Source organism: Notamacropus eugenii, chromosome 1 (genome assembly GCF_028372415.1).
Source record: "Notamacropus eugenii isolate mMacEug1 chromosome 1, mMacEug1.pri_v2, whole genome shotgun sequence".
Classification (NCBI taxonomy): domain Eukaryota; kingdom Metazoa; phylum Chordata; class Mammalia; order Diprotodontia; family Macropodidae; genus Notamacropus; species Notamacropus eugenii.
This window is the reverse complement of record NC_092872.1, coordinates 439,465,898-439,487,957: the sequence shown is the minus strand read 5'-3', so window position 1 is coordinate 439,487,957 and position 22,060 is coordinate 439,465,898. Positions and strand designations below refer to the sequence as shown.

The 22,060-nt window shown below is 37.7% G+C and overlaps 1 protein-coding gene across 1 annotated transcript in view; it reads left to right on the top strand.

Annotated features, from left to right (window-relative positions):
- BRINP1 (BMP/retinoic acid inducible neural specific 1) overlaps positions 1-22,060 on the top strand; it is a 175,813-nt gene that overhangs the window by 33,116 nt on the left and 120,637 nt on the right. The window contains exon 2 of the mRNA XM_072631757.1: positions 17,412-17,679. Within this exon, the coding sequence (XP_072487858.1) occupies positions 17,462-17,679 (218 nt within the window). The 5' untranslated portion in view covers positions 17,412-17,461. The remainder of the gene's footprint in view (positions 1-17,411; positions 17,680-22,060) is intronic.

Genomic DNA, 22,060 nt, shown 5'->3' with positions numbered 1-22,060 from the left:
TAGCCATAGGCTAGAATTCAACCAAGCCTGCCTATCGAGCAACTGAGTCTTCTATCCCTCTCCTCCCTGCCCTGATTCCTGATGCTAATCATGGTTTAACAGCACCTGAATCTCATGCTGCTGAGGTATGTGGACCTAAATAATTTCTGGGGCTATGGAAAAATCCCCTCTGGAAACAGATAGCAAGGAATTGGATTAACCCTCTATGCTTCTCAAATTTCTGAAGAGAGAAGAAAAAGAAATGTGTCAAAGTAGAATTCAGTCTAACCATTCAACCAACTTGCCCCTATTTGTGAAAGAGGAGATGAAATGGAAAGTGAAGGAAAGTAATGGACCAATACTTTGGCATTTTTTTAAGATGTTTTTTACCCCCATGTTGAGGAAATATGATGTTTTGGAGGAAATGAGAGAGCCATAGAATGGGACAGCCTCAAGGAAGCTGAGAACATAGAATGTGAGAATATAGAACAGCATGTTAAAGCCAAGGAGGGGCCACAGAACATTAATTATCATAAGAAAGAGCACAGTATCTTGGAGCACCAAGGGATCTTAGAGATCATCAGTCAAGTAGTTTTCTTACTTTACCTCACCCCACCTCACACACACATCCCCGATATGGACTATTATTGCTCTTTCCCTTGAACAACCTTGGTATATTATAGGGGAGACTAGGAGATTCAGAGTGCATCTCTGATTGTGTGTGTAATTTCCAAGCAATTCCTGACACACCTAGCTAAGTGTGCTAGAACATACCATTTGGAAAGCACTGATCTTGTCTAACTCCCTAATCTGACTTCAGAGGAAACTGAGGTCAAAGTGAGATCTCTTACCTCAAATATTTTGGGAGTTCTTTTGTTTGTTTGTTTGTTTTGAGAGGTTAGGATGAGGGTAGCAGGGATTCTTTCCTATTTCTTTAATTTTTTTTTAATTTTTCTTGGTTTTCATAATTATAGACATGCTTTAGAAAGTGGAATGTTAGATACTACATAACTTTATTAGATTCTAAACTACCCATAATTTCCTCCAGATTCCCTAGATTAAACATTTCTAGACATTTTATTAGTATCACTCCCCTTTCTACCCCTTAGACCCCTTGAAATGTAAACAGGTCACCACTGTTAAAAGAAGGTTTCTGTGATGATCAATGCAATATTTCTTTTGTTTAGGGTTTGGTCTTGACCTATGATTTTATCCTTGTATAGAACTTCCAATGTGAAGAAATCTTTCCACTGATGGATGTTGGCAACTCATCTGCAGTTGATATCTTAGACAGTTGTCTAGAGTACTGAAAGCTTACATGACTTTCCCATGGTCATTCAGCTAGAGTATGCCAAAGTTAGAACTTAAACCCAGGCCTTTCTGATGCCATCTAGGCCTCCACTATGCCATGTTATGTCTCAAGACAATGCTATTATAGGGCAATGTTTTTTGCTACTGAGATCAAAAATGTCCATTGACTATTGAGTAAACTACAATTTCTTTAACTTGGCATTAAGGCTTTCTATGATTTGATATCTTTCCACTTCTTTTAGTCTTATCCTGCTATCTTTCCTTCCTTGTGTTCTATGCGTCATTCAAAGTGGACACCATTTCCTGGGCATATTCTGTTTCTCTTCTCTATTCAGTTTAGTTTAATTCAATAAGCATCTAATAAGGCTTATTACATGATACTCTCCCCTTAAGGAGCTTATATTCTACTTGTAAAATTACTGTAAGGTTATGACTCCTCTATAAAGGAAGGCTTTGAGAGGAATTTTTTGCTCCACCCTCTAGTCATCTAATCCTAAGAGTAGAGGCCACCAGGGGTGAGTTGAGAAAATATGGAATATCCAAACCTGAGTCATTCTTAATGGTGATGAGATTTCAGGTGATCAACTAACTTTGTAGGGGAGGGGAAGAGGGGAGTCATGTTTTTTCTGTGGAATCAAAGCCAAGTAGAGCTGCTGATGGAAAATGAAGAAGGAATGACTTCTTCCTTCACTCTTTATCTTTAGAGTTCCCACTCAGACTTTTAAGTTACTTCTTCCATGAAGTTTTCCTGGTTCTCCCAGTTAGTAAGAAAGTTTTCTATCTTGGACCTCATAAAGAACTTTACTTATGCAACTTTATGTATGGTACTTAGATGAATTTGTGATATCATCTCTATGGGGAACCCTCTGTATTAATGCAGCTCACAGCCTGTCCATGCCTTCGTTTTTTTTTTTTCTTAACTAAATATTTAGTGATGGCTTTTGTTTTTATTGTCACTTTCATTTGTGGTTTTATTCCTCCCTGTCCCCCACCACATGAACCATTCCTTATAACAACAAAGAATTACAAAAGAAAGAAAAAAAATGTTTAACAGAACTAACCTACACATCAACTGAATATGACAGTCTGTGGACTGCTTCACCCCCATAGTACTCCGCTTCTGCAGGTAAGGAAGCCACCACATACCTTCTCGTCCAGTGTGGTTCTAATCCATGTCTTTCAGTAGATATTCTGTAGTGGATCAAACCAATATGCTGAAGACTTTTATGTACTTATCATGTACTTATTAATCAATCAATAAACAATCATGTATAGTGCTACTATATGCTAGACACTGTGCTGGTTGTGCTAGGTTCTATAATTATTAGATAGCAAAATCCCAGAATTTCAGAAGGAACTAACCTCTCTCACACCTGAATTTCTACTACAACATCATTAACCATGATCACCTAGCTACTGCATGAAGACCTCCAGTGAGAGGGAAATCACTACTTTTTAATGCATCCAAATCAACTTTTGGACAATTATGATAATTATGAAACTTATCCTTCCATTGAAGCCCAAATTTGCCTTTCTGTACTTCTACCAATTGTTCTCAGTTTTGCCAACTAGAGAAGCGCTTTCCAATCTCCCTCCCATGGGACACCTGTTTGGATGTTCTATGAGGGAAGAGACTTTGTTTCATACAAACTCTGTCTCTCACTCAGTCTAGTATGTGTTCTGCACACAGTAGGTGTTTAGTGCAAGTTCATCTAATTGAACCAATTTAGTGCATGAAGTGCCAAGTGATGTAGGCTGTCTTTCTGGCAGGAATGAGGTTTCCTGGGATCTGTTTCTGAATTCTAGGATTCTGTTGTCAATAATTTACAAAAGCAAACAATTAGAAAAATGCCGCTGTGTGTGGGATGGCTCCAGTTTTCTTAATAATACCTCATGCTTCTGTAGAACAGTGTTTAGCCACGAAACCCTCGTGCTATACAAATAATTCCCATCTTCATCCATACTTGGCAGACATAGAATAAGGCAACAACAGAGTGAATGACTCACTGAAGGTCATGGAGAAGGCAAAGGCAGAGCTAGAAATAGAATCTGTGTAGCATAGAATGCTGAGCTTTAATGGCAGGTAATATCTGTCATAATGCACCATACTATGCCATTAGTTTGTTTTTTGTTTTCCTGGGGTAAACTACATGTCCCCAGATTCATGGTGGTTTATGGTCAATGTCAAATTGGGTACAGCAAATAAGGAGGCTCATCCTTCCACAATGGGATGACCCTATGGTACTGGTGATGGGCAGTAACTCGGGGAGGCAGCAGTTGGGAAAGAAGGATGTGGCTGTGGCAACTGGCACCCTTGGGGGGGAAAATCCAGTTACACACATGCATACACATACACACACACACACATTATATATATACGTATGTATGAAACACAACAAAGAAACCCCTTACCCCCCACCATTGCCAAAGCAAGGAAGTAGTAACTACCCTCTCTCTTCTTCTTTACTCCTCACTGAAGTTATATGTTGTTCTTTTGCTAACATCTTCTCCCTTTTTGAGACTGTCCTGCTATCTTCTTTACCCTACTTCATTAGCATTAAAATGCATTGTGAATACAGTGTGTATAGTAGGTTGGTCAGGAAAATGCTCTAGGTTTAGTTTTCCTCGATTTTTCTAAAATATTTAACAAAGTCTCATAGGCAAAATGGGATGATGTGGGATAGTTAAGTTAAAAAGCATTATTTGCTGGAGATACAAAGAAAAGCCAACAACATTTCCAGCCTTCAAGGAGCTACCAGTCTAATGGGAGAGATAACATGGAAATAGCCATGTACAAACAAGATATATAAATGATAAATTGGAAATAATTTCAGAGGGGAGACACATTGGGGGCGGGACAGGAAAGGTTTCTTGAAGAGATAGGTGTTAGTTGAGAGTTAAAAGAAGCCAGAGAAACCAGGAAGTAGAGATGAGGAAGGAGAGAGTTCCAGGCATGGGAGACAGCCAGGGAAAATGCCAGGAGTTGGGAGATGGAATGTCTTGTGAAAAAAAGAAAGTAGAGTTTGGTAGATTAACACACACACACACACACACACACACACACACACACACACATGATTTAAACTGCATTAAGAGGAGAATAAAATCTGAAATTAAGGAAAGAATAGTCCCTTGTACTCTGAAGAGGAAAAAATATTTTATTTAGGAGTAGGAAGAGTATTGACAAGCTGGAGACCATCTAGAGCAAGAGTGGGGAACCTATGGCCTCAAGACCACATGTGTCCCTTTAGGTCCTCAAGTGCAGCCTTTGACTGAACCCAAACTTCACAGAATAAATCCCCTTAATAAAAGGATTTATTCTGTGAAATTTGGACTCAATCAAAAGACCACACACAAGGACCCAGAAGGCCACATATGGTGGTAAGAAACTTTGAGATCAATTCATATGACATTTGAAAGTACTGGATATGTTTAACCAGGAGGAGAGATGGTTCAGGGACAACATGATAAATGCCATCAAGTGTATAAAGTAGTGTTGTGAAAGAGGAATTAGCATTGTCCTTCTTGGCACCCAAAGGCAGAATTAGAAGAGCTAGGTAGAATGATAGAGAAACAGTTTTCAGCTTGATGTCAGAAGGAACTTCCTAATAACCAAGTTAACTTAAAGTGATCTGAGCTATCTAGGGATATAGCGCAGTCCCCTTCATTAGAGGTCTTCCAGTTATGGGTAGTTGACCACTTTTTTGGTATGATATAGAGAAGATTTTTGTCCAGGTGTGAGTTGATCCAAATGTTCATTGGGATTCCTTTCAATTGTGAGTTTCTGTGACTCTACAGTCTTGATTTTGGCATTTTTTCCTCCAATAACCCAGGCTTGTTGACTTGCTATAATTATAGGAACTGACAAGAAGGACTTATTCCTAGGGTTTTATGATAACATATATATATATATGTATATATATATATATGTATATATAAAACCTTCACATACATGCACATGTGTCATATAATACATGTTATATATATATATACAAGTAGATAAAGACATTGTCATATGTGAATCAGTATATATAAATATAGATGTGTGGGTATGTGTACATACACATGTCTTTAAAGTTTGCAACATCCTTTATATACATCATCTACCTTTTTTTAAACTTGTGTTTACATTCCCAGCCCTAGGAACAGTGCCTGACACATAGTAGATGATTAATGAGGTTTATTGAGTGACTTAGTAATTTGAGCATTACAATTACCTTTCAAGATAGGTACTAGAGTTGTTATACTCGGATAGATAAAACATCACCTGTAAAACCCCAGAGAGATTAAATGACTTACCCATCGTCACATAGCTAAAGAGGTGGAATTTGAACAAACATCCTTAGGATGTCTTGTTTTACCCTGGGAAAGCTAATGGCATAATGTGGTACATTATGACAGATATTGCCTTCCATTAGCGCTCAACTTTCTCTGTCACACTAATGGTCTGCTCCTAGAAGGAAACTAGGTGACACAGTGGATAGAGTGCTGAACCAGAGTTTAGGAAGGTCCAAGTTCAAGTCCAGTCTCAGACACTTTCTACCTGTGTGAACCTGAATAAACTACTTAATCTCTAACAGACTCAGTTTTGTAATTTGTAAAATGGTGATAATAATAACACCAACCTCCCAGGATTGTTGTGAGAAGAAAATGAAATGATATTTGTAAAGTGCTTTGCAAACTTTAAAGCATTGTGTAAAAATTAGCTCTTATTTTCTAGTGTTTTTTGGGCAGGATGGGAGTAATGAAACAAAAAATTACCTTGTTCTTTAATAGGCATTGGAAGAGGAAGTTGGAGAAAGAGCAGACTTTTTCTTGGGCCTTCACTCAGTCTATATCCTCTCTCTGCTCTGACTCTTTTCAGTATTTTCCTTCTGGGCCACATCTCAGTTCTATATTATTTGTCCAAGGTGTGCTGGAAATGCCATGTTTGCTCCAACATCTTAAATCTAGATTCTCAGAATCTCCTCCTCCAACTCCAGTGTTCTGTTCACTATGCCATGATCTCTTCACTGGGGAAAACTTCTGCTTTAAAAATAATTCAGTCCATTTATTAACAAGCACTGCGTGCTAAGGATGGAGAGCACAAATAAAAATGACAGCTCCTGTCCTCAAGGAACTTACAGTTGAATGGAAAGAAAGATAGTACACCAAAGGAATCTGGAAGGGTCATGGGGAGAAGAAGGTACCCAGCACAAAGGCATGATGGAGAAACCCAAGTCCCAAAGAAGCATAGCTGGTGGGAAATGGGGAGAATGCTATACTCGGCCTCCTTATGGGATCTAAAACAGGAAAAGATGAAATCAATGAGTTGGTAACATTTCCAAGATCAATATAATCCACCCCCTGATATACCCTGAGGAAATCACCCACTCAGCAATATGGCATTAGTGGAGGAGGGCTACAGTGGAGGAAACAGAAATTGCAGAGACATTTAAAGTGGTATATTTAAAGTACATGTTGCTTCTACAATTGGAATATTCCTCATCTGATTATTATAGCTGACCCTTGGTGCTTCAAGGACCATATGTGAGCCCAGTAGCTTGGATATTCTTGCGAAACCCTAATCTTGTACTGTCAGCATTTGGAATATCGATAAGATCTCCTATGTCATTATATTGACTCCACTGTAACTATGCCATAGTAGTTTCATTCTTTTAGTTTCCAAAGGTTTGTACCCATCATAATCTTCTGAAGATACAAATAACTTGGGGAGTTATTAAGCAATTGTTATTTTTCTTACTGATACAACTGATAGCAGAATTAACAGTCACTCACATTTGTATGGCCCTTTAAGGTTTAGAAAACAATTTTTAAAGAAGAAATGGAAAAGATATTAGGTTATTAAATTTAAAAAATAAAGCTTACATAGCACTTTCTTCACAACGATTTAGTGAAATGGGTGGTGCTTGTTTAACATCTCTGTTTTTCAAGATGAAACGGAGACTCCGAGACAGGAGGTAACTTGCCCAGGGTCACGTGGTCAGTAGGTGTTAGAGTTAGAACTCACACTTAGGTCTTCTGATGGCAAGATCAGTGTTCTCTCCAGTTATCAGACAACACAATACTTATCTCTTTTTCCTTAGATCTTGGCCAGCAGAAAGCTAGACTCTAGAGAAATGAGAGGAGCAGAGCAGGATAGAGGAAGGATGAGTAATATACCATAGAGGCAGTCACCAAGGACATACTTCACCCTATTCACATATTTTCCCTGTGTACTAATATTTTTTTCTTAAGACAGTCCTGTAATGAGGGTTTTACTGAATTTCCAACACTGACATTTCAGCTCCATTGGGGAGGGTAGAAGAAAGCAGTGCAAAACATTCAGCTTTATTGTGACCTCACTCCCCAAGATGGAAGTATATCTTTTGCTTAGGTTGAATTTCCTCAAGCCAAATTATTGCCTCCTCTCTGCTTTTTTCATCAAATGTTAATTTTCTTCCTATCTTAATGTCTCCTCAACAAAGATGGAGCAGTTAAATCTCATGATTCAGTCAGCTAGGACGATCTGAGAACCTCAAGACAAAAGGGAGCTCAGGGATCCAGGTGCTATGGTAGGAAGAGTCCTGAATTTGAAACCAGGGTAGCCTGTCTCAAATTGTGACTCTTATTCTTAATGAATTTGTGAACTTAAGTTAGTTACTTAACTTCTCTGAGATTCTCAAATTATCTGAGTTAGGAAGGACATCAGAGGTCAGTATAGTCAATCTATTCCTGCAAAAAAAAAAAGAATCATGCATCATATTTAATGTGTAGCCATCCAATCTTTGCTTGAAGACCTCCATGAAGGGAGAATTTACTACCTCCTGAGATAATCCTTTTTTACTTTTCAACAATTCTAGCTATTAGGAAAGTTTTTCTTAACATTAAATCTAAATTTATTTCTTCACCATTTCTACTAGTTGAACAAAGTTAAACCTCTGAGGCCAAAGAGAATAAATGGAATCCTTCCATGCAACAGCACTTTAAATCCTTGAACCTAACTGTCCTTTTCCCCTAATATCTTTGCTTCTGTATGGTAAATGAACCTAGTCATATAACATAATCTTGAGGTCTTTCACAATATGCTTCCCATCTGCTGGGTGACCTCCATGCAGCATCATCAATGGCTTTCTAAAAATTGGACATCCAAGCCTGGACAAAGTATTTGAGATTTGTTATGACCAGGGCAATGTACAAAGTGACTCTCTATCTCCATCTTACCGATTGTTGTGCTCCTCAATGTCACCTGACCAGGCTTTTCAATCATATTCAGTGCGCTGCCCATCAAAATCCCTGATTTTCTTCTGCTATTTAGCTGTGCTAGAAAGGGTACTAGAAGATATTACATGTGTCCTATTAAATGCTATTCTATTAAATTCAGTCCAAAGTTCTAATCTTTCAAGATCGTTTCAAATCCTCATTCTTTCACCCACTGTATTAACTTTCCTTTCTAGATTTATCAATAAATTTAATATTCATGTCATTGATCTCTTTATTCAAGCCACTGATAAAAATATAAAATAACCAATTGCACAGGGTCAACCCATGTCCCAGTGGAATTCTATTGGAGCCCTTCTGCCAAGATGATATCAAACCACTAATTAATTTTTTGTGGGGTTTAGCCACATGCAAAGACACCCAACTCTGATATTGTCTAGCCTACATCTCTCCATCATTTCTTCAAGACAGCATAAGGAAATTTCAAATTCTTTGCTATAACTTAGGCAATCTATATTTTTAGTATGCCCTTGATTCCCAATAGATTATAAGATTCTTGAGGGTAGGGACTGTTGTCTTCTTTTTTTATCTCCAGAACTTAGAAAAATGCCTGGCACATAGTAGATCCCTAATAAATATTTATTGATTGATTACTTATTGATCTACCACTTTTAAAACCCTGTAATTAGAAAATGAGATGAGTATAACTTCTTAAGCCATACTGAGTCCTAAAGATCCCCATTTCCTTTTCTAGATGTTCAATAATCTCTTCAGTACTAGATTTTGTAATTTCCATAGGAATTCAAGTAAACCTCACAGAACTGGTCTATAATTTAGACTATATTCTTTCCCATTTTGTTTTTTTTTTCTTTTCCAAAATATTGGGTCACTTGTCCTTTTCCAATACTGTTATACTTCTATTCCTAAATAACTTTGTTTTTTAAAAAAATATTTCATTGGCAATTCATTTTTACATCGCCTATTTTTCTCTGTATATTCTTTCTCTTCTACCTTCTACAGAAACCATCCCTTGTGACAAATATTAAGCAAAAAAGAGAAAGAAAAATAAGAAATAAAGAAAACAAAAATAATCTGAAAAATTCATCAATACATTTAAAAAACTCTTAACATTATATGCAATGTTCCAAACCCATTCTTTACCCCATTCCTCCTGCAAAGAATTGAAGGACAGTGTCCTCTCACATCTCTTCACTGGTGCTAAGTTTGTTCTTATTAATTTTGCAACATTATTTTTTTCAATTGTTTTGTTGTTGTACTTTACATAGTTTTAGTCATTATGTGTATTGTTTTCTTTTCTCCACTTAATTCATTCAGCATCATTTCATGTAAGTCTTTCCATGCTTCTCTGTAATTATCATAATAGTTGTTTCTTATAGAATAGTAATATTCCATTGTTAATTGATCAGTTTGTTTCATCATTGCCCAATTGATGGGCATCTACTTTATATCTATTTCTTTGCTGCACCAAAAAAAAATCTTCTTCTCCAAGATCTTTCAAAGATCACTGACAGTGGCTTAGCAATCACATCTTCCAGTTCTTTCAGTGTCTGTAGAGGTAGTTCATTTGGGACTGGTAAATTGAACTCATCAAGGACAGATGAATGCTGTTATTTTCTTCCTGAAAGATTACATGAATAATTACATGAAAATTATATGAATGATTTCATATTGACCATTTTTATTCTCCCATTTCCAATCCAAAGAACATTTTCCCTGGTAGAGAAAATAGAAATAAAATCAGAAAAAAAATCAACTATTCTTTCTCTGTGTCATCAGTTATTATTGTTCCATGTGTCCTGAGATCTTATCCCTTATCCCTTCTTTCTGTCTCTCTATATTTCTTTCTACCTGTGTGCCTTTCTGCTTATCTATCTTTCTTTCTATCTGTCTACTATTACATAATATTTAGTTTATTCTGAGCTTTGAAATACAGGAAGTAGTCTTAATGGGATCTCCTAATGCTATTGTTGTGATCTTCCATCAGCTTCCATCCATTTTTATCATCTCCTGAACCTAAAATATAAATTGGCATAAGTTGGCTGGATAGTTCACCATGTATACATATATATGTATGTATGTATGTATATATATATATGTATATGCACACATATGTGTATGTGAATGTATATACTACCCTTTCCTTTCTTCGTTAGAACACTTTCTCTTTATTTCAGAATTTTACTTTGGGAGCTCATCCCTCTTGGCATGACTTCTCATAAAATTTTAGTCAATCAATCAGTTTTCAATTAGATGGTCAACTACCTATCTTTTCTCTTAACCCTTTGAAATTTGCTTTCCCCAAAACTAGTAGTAGTAGTAATAGTGGTAGTGGTAGTAGTAGTGGTTGTAGTAGTAGTGGTTGTAGTAGTGGTGGTAGTAGTGGTAGTGGTAGTAGTGGTGGTAGTAGTGGTGGTAGTAGTAGTAGTAGTAGTAGTAGTAGTAGTGATGGTGGTGGTGGTGGTATCAGCAGCAGCTGTAGTAGTATTAACAACAACAATCTAGCATTTATATGGTGTTTAATATGTGGCAGGCACTATGCTAAGAACTTTAAAAAATTATCCTTTTTTAATTTTCACAATAACCTGGGGAGGCATGTACTATTTTTATCTGTTTTATAGGTAAGAAAACTGAGGCAATCAGAGGTTAATTGACTTGCCTAAAGACATACAGCTAGTAAGTGTCTGAGGCTTGATTTCAACTTAAGTCTTCCTGATTCTAGGCCCAGTGCTCTATCCATTGCATGACCACATGGCTTTAGCCATACTTAGCTATGGCTGGCTTTCTATTTCTCCTAGAATGATATATTATGTGATATGGTGATCATTTATTAAACCATAGAGACCATCATGACATTTCAAAGAATTTGAGAGTTGAAAAATCCATTAATTCCAATTCATAACTGAAAAGGAACCTCTTGACACCATACACCCATCAAAAAGTCATCTAGGCTTCACTTGAAGAACTCCAGGGAGGAGGTAGTTACATTCTAAAAGAGTCAGTTCCATTTTTGGATAGTTCTAATTTCTAGGAAGATTTTCTTTTTTCTTTTTAAGTAATTTATTTGTTTTCAGTTTTTTACAATCACTTCCATATATCTTAGATTTTTTTCCCTTCCCTCCTCCACTTTGCTCCCTTTCTCCCCACTCCCTCCCTGAGATGACATGCAATCTTATATAGGTTCTACACATACATTCCTATTAAATACATTTTCTCCTTAGTCATGTTTCATAGAAAAATTAAAATGAATGGGAGAAACCATGAAAATAAAGCATAACACAAGAAAAAAATGGTCTGCTTTATTCTGCAATCCAATTCCATAGTTCTTTCTCTGGATGTGGAAGGCATTTTGCCTCGAGAGTCCATTGGGAATTTTTTTAGGACCTTGCATTGCTGTGAAGGGCTAAGTCTACCAGAAAAATTCCTCGCACACTGTAGTTGTTGCTGTATACAAAGTTCTCCTGGTTTTGCTCCTTTCACTCGGCATCAGTTCATATAAATCTGAAGTCTTCCTGTTCATCATTTCTTATAGCACAATAGAATTCCATTATATTCCTATACCACAACTTGTTCAGCTGTTCCCCAGTTGATGGACATCCGCTTGATTTCCAGTTCTTGGCCACCACAAAGAGAGCTGCTATAAATATTTTTTACATGTGGGACCCTTTCCCATTTTTATGATATCTTTGGGTTACAGTTGTAAAAGTGATATTGCTGCATCAGAGTGTACAGATTTTTGTAGTCCTTTGGGCATAGTTGCAAATTGCTCTCCAGAATGGTTGGATCAGTTCACAGCTCCATCAGCAATGAATTAGTGTTCCAGCTCTCCCACATCTTCTCCAACACTTATCATCTTCCTGTTTTGACGTGTTAACCAGCCTGATAGGTGTGATATGGTACCTCAGAGTTGTTTTGATTTGCATCTCTCTAATCAATAGTGATTTAGAACATTTTTTCATATGATTATAGATAGCTTTAATTTCTTCCTCTGAAAACTCCCTGTTCTTATCTTTTGACCATTTACCAGTTGGGGAGGAAGATTTTCTTTAGACCTCTTTGCAGCTTCTACCCATTATTTCTAAGTCTTTCCTTTTGAGTTAGATAGAATAAATCTACTCCCTTTTCCACAGAGATATCTTCCAAATGTTTGAAGATAGCTTTCATGTCCCCTATGAACCTATCATTCTCCAAGTTGAACATATTTACTTGCTTACATCAATTTTCCTGTGGCATGAACTAATTCTACTTGCCCTCCTTGACATTCTCTTCTTTATTTATGACCTTTCTAAAATGTGGTGACTAGAAATGAATACTCCACTCTACATGTGGTTCAACCAGGGCAGATCACAGTGGGACAAAAAGCTCTTTATTCCTTGGAATCTATTCCTTGCAATGTCACCTAATATTGTATTTGTTTTTTGGCTATCTCTTCTCATTTTTGACTCAGATTAAATCTAAAGTTCACTATAACCTCCATATCTTTTTCAGATAAACTATTGCCCAGTCATACCTCCCATATCTTGTATTTGTGAAATAGCATTTTGTTTTGTTTTTGTCCAAGCACTTAGACTGGGTTTATGCTGAACCTTTTTACATCTTAGTTTATAAGATTCAGCCTCATATATTAGTCTTGCAAAATATTTGGACCTTGATTCTGCTTTCCAGTATGCTAGTTAACCCACTTTGCTTTGTGTGTCATCTGAAAATATATTGAATATGCCTGGGTTCCCTTTATCAAATAATTGATTAAAATATTCAACAGCATAGGGCTAACCATAGCATGCCTGGAACTTTATACTGGTAGCCTCTGTCCAAGGTCATTGATTTACAGATGTAGTTCTGGAAAAGATCTCAGGGGCTTCTAGTCTGACCCCTTCATTTTGCAAATGAGGATACTGTGACCTACAGAGGATAAGGCACTTACCCAAGTTCAGATAGGTAGTAGACCTTAGAGGCAATACTTGGACTCAGATCCTCTACCTAGCTACATAGCCAGAGTGAGGTTGCTCCATTCAGCTTAGTTCAAATCTGTCTAATTATACAATCAGCCTTCATCTTTCTATCTATATCATTAGAATAAAAATAAAACTTCATCAAATATCTAAAATCTAGGCAAAGTATAGCAGTACTACTAGAACAGGGCACAAAGCACTGAATAGAGAATTAGAGGAGTCTGTCTATGGGTGACTCTCATCTATGCATGCTTATTAGCAGTATGATCTTGAACAAGTCACTTAATCTTTCTGGGCCTCCCTTTTCTCATCTGTAAAATAAAAAAAAAAAAAACATTGAATAAATATCATTGGAGGCCCCTTCCAACTACAGATCAACTATATGATCTTTTAATTTAGCAATGCTGACAAAATGAAAAAAGATGATTCTGACTTTTCTCATTCAATAAACAGTTGTAAAGAATGTACCGTGTGTCACAAATTGTGCTAAACAGAAGTCAAAGAAAAAACTAAAATTTTGCCTCCCTCAAAGAGCATATATATATAAATAGATAAATATAAATATAGATAAATAAAAATAGATACAAGTTATTTATGTGTGTGTTTGGATAGGGAAGTACTAGTAGCCTGGCAATCAAGAAAGGTCTCATGTAAAAAGTGGTGATTGAGCTAAATCTTGAAGTTGTCTTGAAGGCTAGGGTTAGATGTGAGAATGGAGTGGACTCCAAGAATGGGGTAGGCTGATGTAAGGCCACACAGACAGAGGTAAAAGTGTTTTCTATGAGGAACAGTAAAAGGGTATGTCCCATTGCTTTCTTCTAGCTTCAGACAACCTACCTCTTTCTTCTCATGTGTCCTTATGATTTTTAATGGCCCTTCTTCCATAACAGTCATCTGTAGTAACATACTGCCTCTAGTTAATCCAACTTGCATCTTGTTATTTCTCTTTGGGTCATTGGAAATTGTGAGATTTCTAAGATTATGGTTTTCCATGACTTAGCTCCCAATAGTCTCACCAAGATGGTGTTAAAAAGATGAGTTTTTGAAACAGGAAGCACCTTGGGGCCATTGAAACCCCTAAACAATTTTCACCATGTTTTCTAGCAGAGGGCCTTGGGCAGAGAAAATGTTTGTTGTTTAGCAGAATTAGCACCACAGAGAATAATATCACTTTTGAGGAAAATGATCAGGTTCTCAATTTGTTCATCTGTTAAATTAAAGTTAAATTAAGGAATTTCTAGCTAATGACTTAACCAAGAGGAGTAACTCATGGTGGGTTTGAAGACAGAGACAGGTTAGTGCAAAAGACATTGAAATCCAAAGAAGGTTTTTAATAGTCCTCAAACGCTGCATATAAATATTACACATTTGCCTAGGGTAAAATTGCTTCTGTCCCAAAGAAATGTTCATTTTAATTTTGAAATTAATTTCTTCTCAATACTTTAAATTTTTAAACTTTTTTTAAATATTGTGATTTCCTAAATCATTGCAGACTTCTTTATTCTTTGATGAAACACTTATTCTTTCCCACTCATTTCCAAAATATACACAGGTTATGTTCCAACCCCCAAACTACCACTAAGTACTATGATATGGTGTCACTTTTGGGACATAAATTTATTTTTCTGAACCTCACCCAAATGAAATAGTTGGAACAGATGTCCTTAAAGTTCCTTTTAGTTCTATCATTCTAAATTCTTGTGCTCCTTCTAGGTCTAACATTTTATGTCCTAAATCCTAACGCTCTATCTTACATTCTACCAATTTATATTCTCAGGTTCTTTTCAGCACTGACCTACAATTCTATTATCCTATGACCGATGCGTCCCAACACTTCTCCTTCCCTTTCCCTCATGCACACTTAATGCATACTTCTTGGTAATAGCCACATTTATACATTTCTCCACCAGCACCCACACTGACATACTTTTCAGTACTGTGCATAAAGTATAGCTTGACACTTCCTTGAATACATGGAACGATCTGGATTCTGTCGTTTTGCAAATACTTTCATTATCAAAGCTTTCACATGGAGACATGCAGACATGACATGCACACAGTATCTATCTGCCTCATCACCCTTGAACGATAGTTCATGTTGGAGCTACCCATAAGCGTCTCTGAATTATCTTTCTTCAATCCAATTCCAGCTCAGGTGAGCTCTAGTAAACTCTTTCGGCAGTTTGGCAGCTGAATTGCTGAGGATCTGTGCTCTATGAAGGTTACGTGGCATCAGGCTCTAAACAAAACTTCAGAATCTAGGTTCTTTTATCCCTAAATTTTCCCACCCTACCCCTAATTAGGTGTCGTTTCTCAATATTTTCAGATAGATCTTACAGTGCAAAGCAAATTTCTGTAGCAAAGCATGAAAACCAGTACAGTTGCACCTGGTGGTATGAGGGTGGGGTGGGGTAGGGATGGAATCCAGTTAAGCAGGAAAGACAAATCCTTCATTTATTCCCCTCCTCTTAAGCAGGGCTATGAGTCCTGCTATTGGACAAAAAGAAGAACTATTTTATTACTAACAATAACTTACATGCCTATACCATGCTGTAGTCCACAAAATACCCATTTTACAGAAGGGGAAATTGAGGCTCAGAAAGACTTAGGGGTTTGCCTGTAGCCAGTCCTGAGAAGAGGCAGAAATGGAACTGGACCTGATTTCTTTTTTAAGTGTTCAGTTTTCTCCATACTTTCTCTCTTTAAAGCCTGTCTATCTCCTCTCTTAACTACATAATGGCTTCAAACTCAAATATTAATCTAGCTTAAGAAAAATAAAGCCCTAGCACTGGTGCTGAAGGGAGGGGAGTGGTGGGAAAAAAAGAAAATCTGCTGAGAACCTAAGACCTGGTGTTGATGCAAATTTCTCTAGAGTTACAGCTAGACCATCTTGACAATCTCCCTCACTTTATAGTTGAGGAAACTTATTCTTAGAGAGGAAACATGATTGGGGGTGGGGAACTTGTGACCTTGAGACCACGTATGACCTTCTAGTTCCTTGGGTAAAGCCTTTTGACTGAGTCCAAGTTTTACAGAACAAATCCTTTCATTAAGGGGATTTGTTCTATGAAGTTTGGATTCAGTCAAAGGGCTGCACTTGAGGACCTAGAGGGCCACATGTGGCTTTGATGCTGCAGGTTCCCCATCCCTGGTATAGTGGATAGCTATCTAGTCTTGGAGTCATTAAAACATTTTGGGTGCATGTCCTATCTCTGATACATTGGGCGCATGATCCTTGGCTAGTCATTTAATAACCTTTCAATGATCTAGGAAGCACTTAAAGTTTGTAACCCACAGAATAGTTGACCCACTTGCATTGGTAGAGTGCATTTCCTTACAAACAAATTAACACCAACATAACAATTTTTTTTTTTAAATTGATTCCTAGATATGAGAAGTAGAACCAGGTTTAGAACCCAGTGGTTTCTAATGATAGGATCTTGCCAGTATTACTCGTTGTCTCTCTTGCTTCCTTTGCCTGCTAACCATACTATCTCCAATCCTCTCCCCTCCCTGCTAGGATAATAACTGAATCTGTCAGTTAATGGGAATTGATTAAACACTATTTGCCAGGCATTGAAAAGGAGCTGCATGTCTCAGAGAACCAGTGCACATTTAGGATTGAAGATAAGTTGGTTCTTCTATGTGGGCCCCAACTAACCCTTATTTAACATGAGAGAATCCTCTGATAGCCTTTGTGACTTTAACATTACTATTCTGTTTCCTAAATTTTATGTTCCAAGGTTTATTACAATTTGAATGCTCTATTCTAACCTTTTATGACCTCAGGTTTCTTCCAGGCGAAGGACCTTCTAACGCTCTATAATTATTTGAATTATTTGGATGATCACTGTATCTTTTCCTACATATTAACCATTATTCTTCTCTTTCCTTCTCCTTCCTCCCTCCCCCAACCTCTTCTTTCTGTTATTCCCCTCCCTTTCTCTGCAGGACTCCACAGAATGGAGCAAGAATGAGAGGAATAAGGCAGACAGAAAAGCATGAACTGGAGGTTTGTTGAGTTCATCTACTTCCTGTTTATATGGGACCATATAACAGTGCAGCCCTCCCACCAGGAAACAGCTGTTACCGACCAACATGTCTCCAAGGAATTTGATTGGCTTATTTCAGACAGGGGACCTTTCCATCACTCCCGGAGCTACCTATCCTTTGTGGAAAGACACCGTCAAGGATTTACAACCCGATATAAAATATACAGGTATGTCATGAACTGGCCTGGCTTCTAGTGAGTCCTTTCAGTTACTAGTCTGCTAGGGTGCCCCAAACTTTGCTTTAGGTATTGTTTTAGGAAGAGAGTCCCAAGCAAAGTCATCACAGTCCTTCCTCAGAATCGAAATAATGTTCAGCATTTTGGCTCATTAGCAAGAAGCATCTTTCAGATACCAGATGTTGTACTTGGCAGGCATTCACAGACACTTGAATTTAGACAGAGAGCAGTCCACACACTGATAAACAAGTTGGGATAATCAATAGTTATAATACTAGTTCCCATTTCTATAACAATTAAAGGTTTGTGAAACACTCTTCCAACAACAACCCAAGGAAATAGATGGTGCAAGAATAATGCTCCCCATTTTATAGATGGGAAAACAGATTTTTGAGAGGGAAGAAGATACTTGCTTATGGCCATAGTAGGTCATTGGTAGATCTGGGGTTCAATCCCTCATCTTCTTATTGCAGTCCTAAAGGAGAAAATAAGCATGGTATGGAAGCAGGGGAGAGATAGGAAAACTCAGTGCCCAGAGGGTACTGACAGGAAAAGTGATTGGTTAGTGGTTGCACAGCTAATATGTGTCACTGGCAAGGCTTGAACTCTGACTTTCCTGATGCCAAGCTTACCCTTCTATAAACTATGCTAAGCAGCCTCTCTCCTAAAATATTTATAAGGGAAAATATTCTTTATCTGAGCCAATATTTAAGTTCCTCACAGCCTCCCTCCATTTATTCTAGACTCTAGCCAAAATAAATTGCTAATATTTCCCAATCTCATTTTTCTTCTCTCTGCCTCTGTCTCTGTCTCTCTCTCTCTTTCTCTATCCATCTCTCTCCCTCCCATTCTCTCTTCTCTTCTTCAAGAATCTGGTCAGCTTGTTGCCCATGTGTGTATTATGTTCCTTTCATCTCTACCTGTGAAATCCTTCCATCCTTCAAGGTTAGCTTGAGGAGTCAAATCCTCCATGAAATCTTTCCTAGTTCTACCTATAAGAAAGTGATCTGTCTCCTTGTTTTCTTAGAAGGTATTGTTGGGAGCTTTCCTTTGCCCCATCATATTACTCTTTATATTATGCTTTTGTATTGACTGTAGTCTACTTATTGAACTATAAACCCTTTGAAGGCAGGAACTATGCATAGCCATCACACAACCAATACGTTATTGCATAATCAGCACAGAGAACAGTGTCTTGCACATGGAGTAGGTACTTAATATTTCTTAAACTGAATTCATTCCCAAACCAGTATGCCTTCTGGAACTTCAAAATCCACTCCCTAAAAATAGGCTCCCCATAGAACATCATTATATTGAGAGGTATGCATGCATAAGCAAAACACAGAACTTTTGACAACAGAATGCCAGTATCGTAAGCTGTATTAAGTGTGAGGACTAGAATGAAGGTCAAACATTGGAATTTGAAGTGAATGAGAAAAAAAGTGAATGTGTGGCATATAATGTAGCCAGTTGGAACTCCCTAAGCCCATGCACACTAATAAAAATGCTTTGATCGAAAGTGTAATATAATGACTGTATGCTTTAAGTAATGAAGTTTATAATTCTCTATTAAATATACCCTACTATATGTGAGGGAAGCTCCATTGAAGCCAAGTTTCTGGAGGAATTTGGTATTTTCTCTATAAAAAAGATATTGAATTAAAATTTTCTTCTCTTCAGATATGTGAAAAAGTAACCTGTGGGAGAAGGTTATTCTATCCTAATTCAGAGGAACATTATAGGACCTTTGAGTAGAAGTTATGGGGAGGCATGTCTTGGCTAAATATGGTATAAAATAATAATTCCTAATAATTTGAACTGTTCAACAAATAAATGGACTGTGTTGATAGGTAGTGAGTTCCTTGTCATTAGATTAATGATAATGGTAATGATTCTGAACCCCCAACACACTAAAATATAGAAACTGGACAACATCACTGTAGAGAAGATTCATCTGTCCTGATATAGTTTGACCCTTTCAGCTATAGAATTCTGTAGGTCAATTGATAGATGTGCTCACACAATTAGTCACAGTAGAGGCAGGGGAAAGAGCTGACATTAGAGTTAAATGACCTGGATTGAAATTTTGATTGTGTCATTTACTGTATGTGTGATCTCCAACAAGTCCTTTCCCTTCTCTGGTTCTCAGCTTCTTCCTCCATACAAACTGGTGGGTCAGACTAGAAAAGTTTCCTTCAGGGCCAGAGACTGCATGATTCTATAATCTTTAAATACAGACATAACACACACATACACATATACACGCACACGTATTTTAACCTGTGTGAGCTACACAAACCTCTGTTTCCTCTTCAAATCCTGATTAGTCACAGTAAAATCCAGGTACAAGACTGGATGGTTCTGTGCCCATCCATCCTCACACTTAGCGAAAATATCTGAAGCACAATGGTCACTGGATGGCAGCTTGGGAGTGATAGCATGGTATGTAGTGGGAGACACCTGCCAACATGAATATGAAGGCTGGTCTACATTGCCCAGGGGGCAGGGGAGTTATGGACCCCCACCTTAGCACACGGAGTCCTCAGGCAGGTGTCCAGAGCCATCAGCTCATCCATGAAAAAGACTGAGCAAACAACAACATTCTTACATGGTCATGCTCATCAGAACTGTAATAAATTGGCAATTTCTCCCTCTAACAACACCCGGCTTTGTTGAAATCCTGTAACAAACTGACTGGTGATTTCCCAGGGTGTCTTGCTGTGAGGTAACATGGACACAGCACATTAGAAGTGTGTCATTTTCATTGCAGACCTGCAGAGATAAAACCACTGCCAGAGTTGAGATGCACCATAAAGCCCGACTATCATGAGCATCCCGAGCAATTGTTTCTGCAACACACAATCCCCCAGTGCTGGCCCACCCCAGGTCCTCCAGCTCTTGAGCATCAGGCCCATTAGTCAGAAGCACCTATATCCAACTCTCAGTCTTCCTGCACCAGGCCCAGAGGGATGCTAGGAGTTTCAGAAAGGGATGAAGACCAGACAGATCTCTTCCTTCTGCATAATCACAGTAATATCCCTGGCTCATGCATATTCAAGGGATGGCTTTCTCTAGCTCCCTTTTTCTTCTCACAGAGTCACTGTGGGAAGGGAGAGAGAGAAGGAATCAATGCCAAAGACTGGAATGAGAACCTTTATATTAAAATCCCAGTGTTCCATTCTGCTGCATGTTACTACACAGAGTGATAATCATAGTAATAGCCACACGTTGCTGAAACTCAGGGGTGTACATAGTGAGCAGAAGCCTGCTGCCCCACCATAGGGTCTTGTCCTCACTTTGAAGGGATGGGGTCCATGGGAAATATGACACTTCTTTGTCCTGGAAGGGGAGGACGTATTCACTTCATTGGAAGAAGGCCCATATTTGCTTTCACAATCCACTTATGGTTTCCAATAATGGTTGTTCCTGTTAGGTCATTTCTATTTTACAAGAGTTAGGAGTCCATCTGTCTCCATTTCAAGGTCAACCTTTTCAGAATACTTAGAACTCAATTAGACCTTACATGTCAATATGTCCTTCTTCTTCCTGACATTTTATAGATGAGGAAACTGAGGATTAGAGAATAAGATGACTTGCTTAAGGTCATACAAGTTGACAGAATCAGACTTGGACTCTTATCTGAAATACACATCTATCTTAAACAATGTAATAAACTTTAAAACACCATATAAATGTAAACAATCATTTTTGTTGTTATTAAGAATTATAGTAAAATAGAAAAAAGCCTTAGACTATGTAATGTTAGAGCAGGAAGACACTTTAGATCTTGCGATGCCAAACACAACATAGCATATAGCATTTTAGGACTGGAAGGGACTTTAGGACATAAAATGTTAAAGTTAGGAAGTATCCTAGAAATAGAATATTATAACACAGAACATGGAATGTTAGAGCTACACAGGGATTTAGAACATAGACTGTTAGATTATAGAATTTTAAGGATCTCAAAGATTATCTATCCCAATGTCCTTATTTTATATATGAAGAAACTGATGCTCCTCAGAGAGGGCATTTATAAAGTGCTTACTATGTGTAGGGCAGTATGTTAAACACTTTACAAATATTATCTCATTTGATTCGCACAATGATCCTTTGAGGTAGCTGTTGTTATTGGCCTTAATTTACAGTGAGGGAAACTAAGGCAAACAGAAATAAGGAGACTAGCTTAAGGGCATACAAATAATTTCTGAGGCTGAATTTGAACTCAGACTTTCCTGTCTCCAGACCCAATTCTCTATCCACTTAGCTGCCTCCATAAAGATGCAACAACTTGCCAAGGTCACACAATTAGTGGATGGTAGAGCCCTTTACTGTGAATATTCTTTCTTTAAAAAGTCATTTATTTATTTTA